The sequence below is a fragment of the Phyllobates terribilis genome, unplaced genomic scaffold (assembly GCF_046119375.1).
Source record: "Phyllobates terribilis strain yellow unplaced genomic scaffold, ASM4611937v1 Scaffold_5__5_contigs__length_657084704, whole genome shotgun sequence".
NCBI classification, from domain to species: domain Eukaryota; kingdom Metazoa; phylum Chordata; class Amphibia; order Anura; family Dendrobatidae; genus Phyllobates; species Phyllobates terribilis.
Genome location: NW_027362765.1, coordinates 189,620,036 through 189,634,864, shown reverse-complemented (window position 1 = coordinate 189,634,864; position 14,829 = coordinate 189,620,036). Strand labels below are relative to the sequence as shown.

Genomic DNA, 14,829 nt, shown 5'->3' with positions numbered 1-14,829 from the left:
TGTCTAAGGATAGTCCAAGCACCATCTAAAAAAAGATTTCATAGTTTTCTCCTACACATCCCAAGCATCAGCACAGCTGTTGAGGATCTTGCAGCACCATTAACTGCATTGCCACAAAGCAGATCCATCATTAACAAGATGTAGGTTGTATAGTTGGTTGGCAGATAAGCATCTGAAATTTCAATATGACTAGATGCTGGGTATAATCCAGTCTGTAGGACTGATCCACAACCACCAGATCACATGGTTCTAAAGAGGGAAATTAGTCGAAACAGAAGTCTTCCCACTCATTCTCTCAACTGGAGCCCATTATGCTGTATAGCGAGTGGGAGGTAGATTTGTATGTTGACAGGACAAGGTGCTTCTTACAGGATTGGGCTTTTCAGATGGGAGGACTGAGTATTTTAATTTGTTGAACTTTAAGCATCAAAAAACCGAGCCGTGAACAGGCCAGCAGATCTAATGAGCACAATCTAAAAGCAGAAAAACATGAAACCGGAATCTGGGTTAGTACACCTGCAGGGAGACAGCGTAGAGTGCCAGTGCTCAATATAATTGCCCTGCTCTTCTAGAACAAACATGACAGCAGCCAAAGCTTTAAAGGGAGTCTTTGTAGCACATGGGAGGAACATTAAAGACATGTTCTTAAGAGCTGAACAGAAATCTCCATCAGTGCAGAAATCTGTACAATATACGTGCAGCTCTTCTCACAAAAAGAACAAATTAGGAGCTCAGCATCATATCTGCATTTGGGATTGGAATACCTATAACATTTAGGTCAGTTACATAGTATGCCATGCATGCCTGATATGCAGGACCCCTGGCCTGAACTGTGCACTCTCCCATGGCACAAGCAATGGCAGCTTTACCTCTACAGCATTCAGGGGAGTGCAGGGACACCAACTGGCTGGATCCAGAACTCATGCAGCATGGCTTCTGCCATCACCATTTACAGGAGGCACATCACTGGGTTGACAGTCTATACTCAAGAGCTTATGTGAAAACCCATCTAACTTCAATTGAGAGACTGGTAAAAATGTGCATATAACATCTGCTTTGGTAAATGGTAATTGACAGTCCCACTGAACAGCCATTTTTTGACATGCAAGGCTATAGGTGACCAGTTTATATGGAGGGGAACTTCCAAGGCACAAGGAGTTATAGTATGGGCAAAGGCTCTCAATTTTGGTGATTATCGCCCTCTTCAGACACCCATTAATATTATATTCTAAAAAGACCACAAGACAATTTAATTCAGCCATTTAATTTTTGATTAAACAGTTAAAGTGTTAGTGACTAGAATTGATGAATTAAACCCCAGAGAAGCACAATGCAGAGAATGAGGTTACTAACATTTTGTATCACAGACATTGCATCAATTATTGGCAGCAAAGCTGCTTATTTCGTGTTCTGGGAGACTGGCGTAACCCATTCTTATACCTCCTGTGGTTTCGTGTCAGGCTTTTCCACTAGAGGCCATATTACACAGCCCAGCTGGGTGTGGCAACAAGGACCAGATATCTTGCAGCCTCCATGCACTTCACATCACTCTTTGGAATTGTAACAAAGTATTAGACTTCTATAGAGCAAAAATGGACAATTCAGAGACCACTGCATCTTTGAAAAAATCAGATGCTTACATGGGGATAGCCGTCCCACTCCCTCGCACCCAAGTACCATATACCATTGGCAGATGTCAATTACTAGAACAATCAGCAACCTGTGGCTCCTGGGTGTTTAACTACAACATTGTAGGGTCACAATCTTGAGAGCCACAAAATAAAGCTGTCCCTTCCCCCTAAAAAAATCCATCAGCTGAGTGAATATTATAGGGTCTACCTTAATTAGGACCTTTATGCTTCTAAGATAAAAAGACCAACTATGACCCATGCATCCTAGAGCAGAAGACCTATAAATATGACCTTGTGTAGATAACCATGAAAACTAATCAAACCCAGGTTAGTGACCCCTTTAATTATAATTGGTACCTACTCCACTTTGCCATAAAAAGCTCCCAGAAACTGAACTATATGGTCTGCACCTACAGCAAGTCAAGGAAGTTTGGGACAAGATGAAGTACATGCATTCAGCACTAAATAGACTGATTCACAAAATTGATAATTGTCTAAATGCAGGCAACAAGTGATTGCTACCAAAAATACCAGTCAAACCTAGGTTAATAAATGGGTCCCAAATTGAGAACTCCCCATGTATTTGCTGGATCAAAGCATCTACTGCTTTGTAGGATCACCCAGTTTCCTATGGGATGCTCCTGCAGGGTACTCCTACAGATGACAGTTCATTGCTGAATGTGTAAAACAGCAGGACATGCCATATTAGCTGACGCACCTTAGTTAGAAAGGCAACTAATAGCCTAAAGACATGACAACTGATGTAGCCCGTAGGCGACTGTCACAAGTGATGTTAACCAGGTGGATATTGTAACATTAATACTACCCAGGTGCTCAGACTGTGGTTCTCCCACTCAAGTCCTCATTGTGAACAAGCTAATTGCCTGGAAAAATAGCGATTGCTGGGCTTGATGCTACTAAATGAAAACCAAGTGAACACATTCTGCGACTACAGTAATTTGCCCACCCTAGTGCCAGAGATACCAACCCCTCAAGTTACTGAAACCAGCACAGACTAAAGAGTTTCACAGGACTCCCAAGTACAACTGATAAGGCATCTCAAGTATAGGGTGACTGGCACCACCACAGGATGTCCAAGTGTTGTCTGATCTCAGGTATAAAGGCGATTTAAACCAGACCAAGCTCATCCCGACTATACTCATCCTACAAAGCCAAGACAATGCAGAGCCCTGGGTGTGGTCCTCAGACAAAGCACAGCTCGGAGGGGAGAAAAGCAATAAACTGAGCCTCGTCAGCCTTATGTACAAGCTCTTCTCTATTCCCAATCACTGAACCACTTCACATTCACCAACATGCAATTGGACAATGCATTTATGGCCAATTATACATAGACAACTTAGAAGAGCACCCTCTGCTGGAAGACAAAGGTCCATACAGGCAAATATTAAAGTCAATAGCTGTGTATTAGACCAGATAATAACTAACCTTTACAGTCTAATAGGATTCCATCACACATCCTTCCAAGAAGACAGAATTAATCTAACCCAATATTTTAATAGCCCATAACAGCTGTCAACAAGTCACACCCCATAGAGTGTGGATCACATCAGAAAGTGAAGGGTTAACTCAAGGCTTTGGAGAAATTCGTTAGCTAATGTGAAGAATTTGAGCAGTTTACCAAGGAGGCATAATAAACCACCACATTATAGTAACATCCTACAGCCACTTTTAAAGGGTCACGCCCATGAAGAATCAGCAAGTTGAGAGTTAACGGATTTAAATGATAACCAGGGAGCAGAACAATAATTTGAATTTAATTGCCAGCAAATCAGTAAATGTAGAACAGCTGCACTGAGCGCAGACAGGGCCAGCAACATTGCCAGCCTGGCAACTGCACTCCCACACAGCTGTGACATGGGCACACCCATCTCCAGGCAGCAAGCGAAGGGTTAATAAAGCCAGATGCTCACCCCAGACTCAGTCCAACCCAAACAATAATGGGGGCACACTGGTCCTGGGTGATCACAATGAGGGTTGTGATGGACAGGAGTGATCATGTAGCCTCCCAGTAGCAGCTGTGACAGGGGCACACCCAGCTGCCAGGGAAGGCTTCACCTTAGCGCCACATGTCTGCTGGGTGCTGTGCCAGCTTCTATTACACCTGATACCAGAGCTAATTACAGCCTGCGCTCTATGAATCACGGCTCATTAGCATATGGAAATGAGATGCTAATGCCAGCTCAGGTGTAAGGAGGGCACTCACCTGCCGGTCAGTCACCCCTTCTCCCAGCTCCTCCACGATGCCGGCGCACTCCATGCCCAGGGAGACTGGCATAGACGGCAGGCGGTCGCACACCCCCTGTCTGGCCAGGAGGTCGGAAAAGTTCAAGCCGCAGGCTCTGACGCGGATGAGCAGCTCGCCGGCCTTGGGCTTGGGCTGCCCCTTCTTGGTCTGCAGCTTCACCTTGTCATAGCCGCCGTGTGCGGACAGGACCAGGGACTTGTAGGTGACTTCAGGCTGCGCGGGCTCTGCCGGAGCTGCTGCCTCCTCCGCCGGCTGCTGCTGCTGCTTCTCCTCCTCCGGAGCCTCGGCTGCCGGAGCCTCCTGGATCTGCTCCTCCGCTGCCTGCTTCTCCTCAGGCTTCTGCTGCTCCTCAGGCTTCTGGGGCTGGGCAGGGGCAGCTTCTTCTCCCGCAGACATGGTCGGTGGCTCGCAGTGTTATCCCGGAGACAGGCACAGCACAATGCTACAGCGGCGGGGAGTGTCCGGCTCTCAGCTAAGTAGACGGGGAGGAGAGGAGGGGTTGCCGGCTCACCGCGCTTTATACCGCCCGGTTAAAGAGACAGGATACAAGAGTGCAGCAGTTTCCCATAGCAACCAATCAGATTGCAGCTCGCATCTGTCTAAGGTAAGATGACAAATGAAAGCCGTGATGTGATTGGTTGCTATGTTTTTCGCCCTGCACTATGATAAAATATTTTTTTGTAATTTGCTATTATGGCTTGTGCTGAGGTCACCAATCCGTGCCCAGCAGACTGGCATGAGGCCCTTTACCTTTCTTGAGTGCCCATAACTGGCCTCCATAGTAAATATAGACACAGGGTGCACATGAGGCAATGTTCACACAGAAGGGATTTCAGGGATTTTTTTTAGCAGCATCCTTTCAAATAAATGCCCAAAAAATGGCTCCAAAATCTTGATAGACTTTCCCTATTCACTTCTATGGGAAATCCACGTAGGCCATGGCCCCATTATCAGTATTTGATCAGTATTTGGTCAGTATTTTTTCTCAGGAGTGGGAGACAAAACCAGGTGAGGAACAATCAGAGAAAAGGTATAATAGAAACAAGTCACCACTACATTTATCACCCACTCCTGAGAAAAAATACTGACCAAATACTGATAGTTGGGCTGGGACTTAAGACCATGTTCACACGTTCAGTATTTGGTCAGTTTTTTACCTCAGTATTTGTAAACCAATATCAGGAGAGGAACAATCAGAGAAAAGGTATAATAGAAACACGTCACCACTGTATTTATCACCCACTCCTGGTTTTGACTTACAAATACTGAGGTAAAAAACTCACCAAATACTGACTGTGTGCACGTGGCCTAAGGCTGTGTTCCCACTATGTGTCTGTGGTGAGTTTTTTACTCTGTGTATCGTCGAAAAAAATGCAAGTAATCAAAATGATGCAGAAAATGTGCAACATCAAAAATTCACCAAAAGCTCATCATGGGAACGAAGTCTAATACTGTGCCTATGACGAGCATTTTTTTTCCTAAAGTGGTTTTGAAAAGCACATGGTGTACAAAAATAAGGGCGTGTTATTTCTTTGAGGCGGGTTCTTCCTAGAATCTGCTCCTAACTTGACATCCCAAGTCAAAACCCTGCAGAAAAAAATGTAAAAAAAAAATCTTCAGATCCTCCTCAAAAAGCACGTGTTGAAGATAAAAGGTCCTAAAAATCCGCTCCCCAAATAGGAGAGTTTCCTGCTAGAAATCTCATAGTTTTTGACCGCCTCCAAAACACTCAGTGTGAACAAAGTCTAAGGCTGTTCCATTGTGCCACCAAAAGAGGAGGGATTCCATATCCTCTGTGGTCCCTACAGATACCAGCCCCAATAAGTGCCAGCCAAGGAGTTTCCGCACTGGTGGACAAGAGCCCAAGAGCTCCTAAACCTGCAAAATTATACCTGCTTTGGATGTATAAATGGGCCCCCTTAGCTCTTGGGCCCCTGTGTGGCCGCACAGGTAGCACCAATGATATGTCCGCCCCTGAGTTTCCTTAAGTAGTGGTCAAAGGGGCCTTAAGGTTTCAGCAATTGCCCAAGGGCTCCATAAGTGTCAGCTATTGCTACCACAAATGCCATGCGCAAGTGCCAAAGGATAACCAAGGAGAATTGCCACGGGTGCAAATGTCACAAAACTTCGATTAACCTCTGGAGAACCCACCAGTTTGGTTCTTAAGGGTCTGTTCATAAGAGTTTAGTGATGTGAATTTTTCTGGCTGAAAAATCCATGTAAAAAAATGCTTAAAATAGTAAGTTTTTTTTTTAGTGTGTTTTTTACATGCTTTTTGCATATGTGGCATTTTTTCCTGCTTCATTGATTCAGGAATCAAATTTGTAGAGTTTGTTCAAATGGTAACGCCTCAACAACTGATAAGTCCCTTCTGCACAAGGAAAAAAATGTGGAAAAAAACACGTGCGTGGAATACAGGCATGTTCTCCCATTAAAGGGAATCTGTCACCCCCTTGGACGTACCTAAGCTATTAATATGGGCATACAGGTTCTAGAATACTTAAAATAGTCTTACCTGTATGCCTCATATCTGTAGTCTTGTTCTTCAGGAATCATCTTTTCATCCTTTATGGTAATGCATTCTTCCAGGCTCTGGGGCGTGCGGTGCCTGGAAGGAAACTCCTGCCTCCGCTCTTCATTTGTGAGCATGTCGCCTCCCATCAGCGTCACAGGGCCCTGTGCCATCTAGTGGTTGTCTCGCGCCTGTGCCCTGCAATTGCGATATTCCACCCTTCTATAGGCATATTTCTTCTGCGCAGGTGCGTCCAAGGGGGTGACAGATTCCCTTTAAAATGAATAGGAAGATTATTCACATAGTATTTGAAGCGGGTTTCCCTTTGGATTTTGTAGCAGATTCTGCTCCAAAATTCACTTGAAAAAGCCTCGATATATAACTCCATATAATTTACTGATTAGCTTTTTTTAATTTTTGGTGGAGGAATGCAAGTCTACCATTTTTTTGTGTTTCTATTACGGCATGTACTCTGTGATATGATTTCTATGGGGATATTACAATTGCAGTGACATGTTTTAAATTTATTTTGAAAGTGACTGACGTATTTTAGAAAATTTTAAGAGAAAAAAATTACTAATAATTTTACTTTTTTGTTCCATTAGGGAACTTGAAGAAGCAATCTGTTGATTGCTTGTATAGATAGCAATCCAAAATATTATTGTTAAGTTTCTGATTGAAAAAAAAAACCTCATTGGCACTTCACAATTGTGTCCCTCTCTCTGTCAGACACCTAAAGACTTCCATACATACATTATTAGACTAATGTTGGCTGAACCCGCCAATATTGACAGGTTTGGCTGACTGTCTCAGGTGTATGGTGGCACCGACTTATTGATTTTGATTGGACATGTCCGATTTTGGACTGCTGATCTCATTGTTCTCTGAGATAAACCACTGGCTGATGTGTTAATTGGCCGCTTTTCTCATAGAGAACACAGGAGTGCTCAGCCAAATGGCTTTAGATGCCAAGATTCCTATTGACAATAGCATCTCAGAGGTTAAACTGCCAAGATCATTATGTTAAAGGAGTATTCCCATCTCCAAGATCCTATCCCAATATGTACTTGGTGTAATAATAATAATATTAGCAAATACCTCCAATTGGAAATGCATAGTTCTTCTGATTTGCTATGTCACTTACCCCATGTGCAGGGCATTGCTGTAACCATGGATAGCGAAGCTACTGCAATGCCATATATAGGGAAAGTGACAAAACTAATCAGAAGAACTATACTATATCTAATTGGAGGTATTTGCTAATATTATAATTATTACACCCAGTACATATTGGGATAGTAACTTAGAGAATGGAATACCCCCTTTAAGTGCACAGGCACAGTGACAATGCCCATGTGATCAGAGCACCATGTTAGAGGGTCTATGGGGACTTCTGCCTGTGCCATAGCATTAAAGTACAGTTCATTAAATATTGTTAAATAAAAAACAACTGTATTATTGCCATGCCTCCTTCCCATGGATTACATTTAGGCACTTTTCTTTTTGTCTTGTGGTATTTGTTGCCTTTTTTTTTTTTTGCAAAATCTTTGAAATTGGCGCACAAAGATCATAAATTTTGCACAAAGTAAAAAATCATCTTTATTTTTTTCTTTCACTTGTTTTACGACTTTTAATCACAAAATTTGCTGCCTACATAAAATTATTCCAGGGGGTAAGTGGAGTAAAGTTGTACAAAAATTGTGCAACTTTTCGAAAAGTCACAAGTGATGAATCAGCCGAAAACATCTGAAAAGACTTAACTCCGCCCATATTGACAAATGAAAAATAAGACTAACAAAAAAAGCGACTTTAATAAAGTTGCAGATCAAAAGATAAATACGGTACAAATAAAAAAACATACAATCAAAACACAAAAAAACTAGAAAAAAATGCACAAAAAGCAGTGATGAATCAGTCCCTTGGTGTTGTCCATAAATTCCTGGAAAGTCCGTAATAAATAGACTGACCATTAAGAAAGTTGATGTGTTCATGATTTGTTTTAGGTCCGTTTTTCTATCATTTTGATTTGAGTAATCAGGAAACAAAATAGATTTTAGGCTGCAACCCTGGTGAATAGAATATACAGGACAAGGACAACGTATTGGGGCACACCTTTTACTATTGAATTCAGGTCCTTCGTTCAGCCTCAATCGGATAAAACCCAGCACCTAGCCATGCAGTCCGCCTGTACCAACTTCTGTGAAAGAATGGCCCATTTGAACGAGCTCACCGAATGCCAGCTTGGTACTGTAATAGGATGCCAAGTCAGTTCTCAAAATTTCTTCCCTCCTAATTATTTCATGAGTGGTATTACTAAAAATTAGAAGTGTTTAAGAACCATAGCAGCTCATGAAGTGGCAGGCTGGGCCGAGTTACAGAGCTGAGTCACCCAGTGCAGAGGCGAATAGTGCATCAAGTTGCCAACGCTCTGCTGACTCAATAACTGCAAAGCTCCAAACCTCCTCTGGCATTAAGATCAGCACAAAAACTATGCAACAGAAGCGGTATGGAATGCCATGGGTGGAAAGCTGCCTGCAAGCCTTACATCACCAAGCACATGCTAAGCATCAGATGGAGTAGTGTAAGGCACACCACTACTGGACTCTGAGCTGTGGAAACATGTTAAATGGAGTGATGAATCACACTTCTCTATATGTCAGTCTGGGTTTGGCGAATGCCAGGAGAACGTTACCTGCCAGACTGCAATGGTGGAGAAGATATAATGCTGTGGGGTGGTATGCCATGTGTTGGTCTAGGTCCCTTAGTCCCAGTGAAGAGAAATCCTAATGCTTCAGTTATTCGATACATTTTGGACAATTACAAGGACTAGAACAAAATTAGTAGGGGAATTTGTGGATCTCATATGTAATGAGGGGTACACCACTCAATTAACTCAATAAACTCAGAAGACCACAAAGTGTTTTACGTACCCAACCCAAGGTAAATATAGAAAAAGACCATGTGTTAATATGCAAATTACAAAATGTTTAATAATTAGTCATATAAAGAACAACACATGATCCAGACCATAATAATACAGAGTTACATAGGACTGATGAGGCAAAATAGGGGAGATAAGACACAGATGGTGCGACTGTAAGCCATCACAATCCATGGGTTTACGCTGTAATGGTGACGCATTTCACAATATTTGGTTGTTTTGGAAAAGGACAAGATATCACAGGTCTCACATGGTGAAATGATGTAACATTATTAATAGTATACAACCCACATTGTTAAAGACTTCCAATTCTACACAGAACACAATAGTAATATATGCAAAAAAGTGGGGCTGTAGCAATAAGTCAAAAGGAGACAGTTTACAAAAGAATGTTCTAAATAACAATTGTGAATCAGATAAGTAGTATTCAATATTGCAATCATATCCAATAGATTGTGTGCCGGCACCAGCCGTGTCAGGGAGGAGGCCCAAATTTTGGACAATTATATGCTTTTAACTTTGTGAAAGCAATTTGAGGAAGGCTCTTTTCTATCCAGCATGACTGGGCCCCAGTGCAGAAAGCAAGGTCCATATACAGCAGGTGAGGTTGGTGAGTTTGGTGAGAACGAACAGGACAGAGTTCTTCTGACTATAACCCCTTTGAACACCTTTGGGATGTACTAGAACAGAGATTGTGAGTCCGATCCTCTCATCCAACATCAGTCTGACCTCACAGGATTCTTGGATGAATGGGAAATGCAGATACCCTTGTAGAAAGCCTTCCCAGAAGAGTGGAAGTTATTATAGCCGCAGAGTTGGTCCCAGCTCCATATTAACTCCTTTACCCACAAGGGTGGTTTGCACGTTAATGACCAGGCCAATTTTTACAATTCTGACCAGTGTCACTTTATGAGGTAATAATTCTGAAACGCTTCAACAGATCCCACTGATTCTTAGATCGTTTTTTCTTCGTGACATATTGTACTTCATGATAGTGGTAACATTTCTTTGGTATGACTTGCATTTATTTGTGAAAAAAATCTGAAATTTGGTGAAAATTTAGAACATTTTGCAATTTTCAAACTTTGAATTTTTATGCCCTTAAAGCAGAGAGATATGTCACACAAAATAGTTAATAAATGACATTTCCCACATGTCTACTTTACATCAGAACAATTTTGGAACCAAATTTTTTTTTAGTTCTGAAGTTATAAGGGTTAAAAGTTGACCAGCGATTTCTCATTTTTCCAACAAAATTTACAAAACCATTTTTTTAGGTACCACATCACATTTGAAGAGACTTTGAGGGGCCTTTATGACAGAAAATACCCAAAAGTGACACCATTCTAAAAACTGCACCCCTCAAGGTGCTCTAAACTACATTCAAGAAGTTTATTAACCCTTCAGGTGCTTCACAGGAACTTTTGGAATGTGGAAGAAAAAAATTAACATTTAACTTTTTTCACAAAAATGTTACTTTAGACCCAATTTGTTTATTTTTGCAACAGTAACAGGAAAAAATGGACCACAAAACTTGTTGTGCAATTCCTTCTGAGCACGCCAATACCCCATATGTGGGGGAAAACCACTGTTTGGGCGCACGGCTGGTTTTGGAAGGGAAGGAGCACCATTTGACATTTTGAATGTAAAATTTGCTTGAATAATTAGCGGACGCCATGTTGCGTTTGGGCCGCCCCTGATGTGCCTAAACAGTGGAAACCCTCCACAAGTGACACCATTTTGGAAACTAGACCCCTCAGGGAACTTATCTAGATGTGTAGTGAGCACCTTGAACCCCCAGGTGCTTCACAGAAGTTTATAACATTGAGCCATAAAAATAAAAAAATCAAACTTTTTCCACATAAATGATCTTTTAGCCCCAATTTTTTTTATTTTCACAAGGGTAAGAGGAGGAAATGGACCCCAAAAACTGTTGTGCAATTTCTCTTGAGTATGCCGATACCCCTTATGTGGGGAAAATACACTGTTTGGGCGCACGGCAGAGTTCAGAAGGGAAGGAGCACTGTGTGACTTTTTGAACGCAAAATTGGCTGGAATCGAGAGCGGACGCCATGTCGTGATTGGAGAGCCCCTTATATGCCTAAATAGTGGAAACCCCCCACAAGTGACCCCATTTTGGAAACTAGACCCCTCAAGGATTTTATCAAGGAGTATAGTGAAATTTTGAACACAGAGGTACGACACAGAATTTGATAACATTAGGTCATCATATTCAATAAGTTGTCATTAGTTTAGTGGTCTAGTAGTTAATAGTAGTGATCAATAATAGTGATCGCTACTTGAGTTTGCATTGGGTACTCGGGTATGCACTATGTATTGCGGGTGCTCGAGTGACATGCTCAAGTCCACACCCCGCAGGTTTCACGGCTGTTAGACACCCAAAAAAAAAAACATGCGGGGATCGCTCGTGCATGGCAGGCAATCCCTGCGAGGTTTTTTGGCCGCAAAGCATATGGGGCAGAGACTCGAGCATGTCACTCGAGCACCTGCGATACTCGGTTCGGTTAACCCTAGCGTTTATTTTTTACGCCTTTCCTCGTGCCGTATAAGTGATTATATGACTTTATTCTTTGTGTCGGTGCGATTACAGCGATGCCAGATTCATATCGGGTTTTTATGACTGACAGCTGTCACACACTGAAAGACGCTTTTTTTTGGAAAGACTAGTTTTTGCATCGCCATATTTTGTGAGCTATAATTTTTCCATATTTCGGCTGACAGAGTCATGTGACAGCTTGTTTTTTTGCGGGACGAGTTGACGTTTTTATTGGTGCCATTTTCAGGCATGTGACATTTTTTGATCGCTTTCTATTCTGATTTTTGTGAGGCAGAATAAACAAAAAACAGCAATTCAGAATTTTTTTTTTTTATGCCGTTCCGCTTGTTGTTTTTTTCTGTATCACTTTATTCTGATAGCTATAGCTTTTATATTTTTTGACTGATGGAGCTGCATGGCAGCTTGTTTTTGGCGGTACAAGATGACGTTTTCAGTGGTACCATTTTTATTTATATTCGTCTTTCGTCTTTTTGATTGTGTTTTATTCTATTTTTTGTTTGGCGGTATGATGATAAAGCATAGTTTTTTGCTTCGTTTTTTACTCATTGTTATCTGTGGGCTGTCCGTATACAATCCGTTTTTTTACTCAGCAGCTATTAATCTTTTACAGGGCCATTTACAGTTTCCTATGCTACAGAATTGTAATGTAACCGTTAAAATCAGATGCTGTACTGATTACTAATAGTCTGTACGGCATGCGTTTATTTTCTCGCACTGTACTAATTTCGGCGTGAAATTGATTTTTTCCTCATGCCGAATACAGCAAAGAAAAAATATGCAGATCGGCAGTGCCTCATTGAATAACATTGGTGCGAGTGCAATCCGATTTTTTATATCATTGCACTTGTCTGATTATATTATAGACTAGTGTGAGCGAACCCTTATAATCACACACAGCTCTACAGTGAGATCTGGAGACCAGAAAGTGGCCAGGACACATCACACTGGTAACACCTCCTTCATATATAATAAGCTCTGGAGGAAGATTCTCATGCAGATCAGAGTCCTCCCCATAGCCTGGAACAGCTCATTAATATATAAGTAAAACATGGATTGCTCTGGAATAAGACATCCAATTTTAGATCAAGGTATCATTTTTTTCAGCTTCGTATGACCTGCATGTCCATATAGACGGCTTAAGAGGGTTGATCCTACTGACAGATTCCCTTTAAGAGGCATATGTTTTTAATGCGTTAGGCGCATCTTACAACAGCTGTGAGCCTCCGCCAGAAATTCTACTAGAGTTAGGGACTGGTGTAAGTTTCTTCAAAATTTACACAACCAAAGTGGTGTAAATTTTGAAGAATTTGCTGGGTGGGCTCCACCCGTCTTAACAAAAGCAGGCAAAAGCTGGCATCTAAAGACCAAAAGTCACAAAATGTTGCAACATTTGAAGGTGTTTTACACCAGGATTCTGGCGAATACACTTTAACCCCTTTAAAGCCCATGACGTACTAATACGCGTCAGTGCCCTGGGCTTTAAGAGCCTGACCCGTATTAGTACGTCATCGCGATCGCGCGCACACACAGGCTGTGCGGGCGCGATCGCCGCCGGGTGTCAGCTGATTGTCACAGCTGACACCCGGTACTATGTGCAGGGAGCGGTCCCTCACCGCTCCCAGCACATTAACCCCCGCAATGCTGCGATCGAAGTCGATCGCAGCATTGCGGAGGCAAGGGGAGGTGATCGCAATACTCACCTCCTCTTCCGGCCTCCAGCGCTGTCTGCCGCAGCTTCCCGGGTGTTGCCATGAAAACCCGATGTCGTCATGACAACATCCGGGTCACCAGACAGTAGGAAGATTGTTTGGACATGTGCAGTGCATCTCCAAACTATCTTCTCCCTGTCCAGCGCTGACTGCCTGCAGGGCACAGGGATGGTGTTCCATCCCTATGCTGTGCAGGCGATCAGAATAAAAAAAGTGAAAGTCCCATAGTGGGACAAAGTAAAAAAGTAAAAAAAACTCCCAAAAAGAGAAAAAAAAAATAAAAAAAAAATTGTAAAAATATAAAAAAAAAATTTTTAAAAAAATAATCCACTAAAAATAAAAATATAATGTACCCATCAATAAATATTATTATGAAAAAAACAAAAAACAAACAATAAAAGTACACATATTTGGTATCGCTGCGTCCGTAACGACTTGGCCTATAAAACTTTTCCACTAGTTAACCCCTTCAGTGAATACGGTAAAAAAAAAAAAAAAAACAAAGCAAAAAACAATGCTTTATCATCATACCGCCAAACAAAAAATGGAATAACACGCGATCAAAAAGACGAATATAAATAAAAATGTTACCGCTGAAAACGTCATCTCGTCCCGCAAAAAACAAGCCACCATACAGCTCCATCATCCGAAAAATAAAAAAGTTACAGCTCTCAGAATAAAGCGATGCAAAAGAATAATTTTTTCTATAAAATAGCTTTTACTGTGTAAAAGCGCCAAAACATAAAAAACGATATAAATGTGGTACCGCTGTAAACGTACTGACCCGAAGAATAAAGCTGCCTTATCAATTTTACCACACGCGGAACAGCATAAAAAATGTAAAAAAACACAATTCCTGAATTGTTGGTTTTTGTTTATTCTGCCTCCCAAAAATAGGAATAGAAAGCGATCAAAAAATGTCACGTGCCTGAAAATGGCACCAATAACAACGTCATCTCATCCCGCAAAAAACGAGCCGTCACATGACTCTGTCGGCCAAAATATGGAAAAATTATAGCTCTCAAAACATGGCGATGCAAAAACTAGATTTTACAAAATATGTGTCTTTTAGTGTGTGACAGCTGTCAATCATAAAAACCCGATATGATTCTGGTATTGCTGTAATCGCACCGACCCGAAGAATAAAGTAATCTCATCACTTATACCGCACGAGGAACGGCGTAAAAAATAA

At 41.7% G+C, this 14,829-nt stretch overlaps 1 protein-coding gene across 2 annotated transcripts in view; it reads right to left on the bottom strand.

Annotated features, from left to right (window-relative positions):
* VAT1 (vesicle amine transport 1) overlaps window positions 1–4,419 on the bottom strand; it is a 63,257-nt gene extending 58,838 nt beyond the window's left edge. Inside the window, exon 1 of one of the 2 annotated variants that reach the window (XM_073683621.1) lies at window positions 4,057–4,419. In XM_073683621.1, the coding sequence (XP_073539722.1) occupies window positions 4,057–4,293 (237 nt within the window). In that variant the 5' untranslated portion in view covers window positions 4,294–4,419. Of the gene's footprint in view, window positions 1–3,855 lie in introns of both variants that reach the window. The other variant, XM_073683620.1, reaches the window with a different exon arrangement.
* Window positions 4,420–14,829: the final 10,410 nt, after the last annotated feature.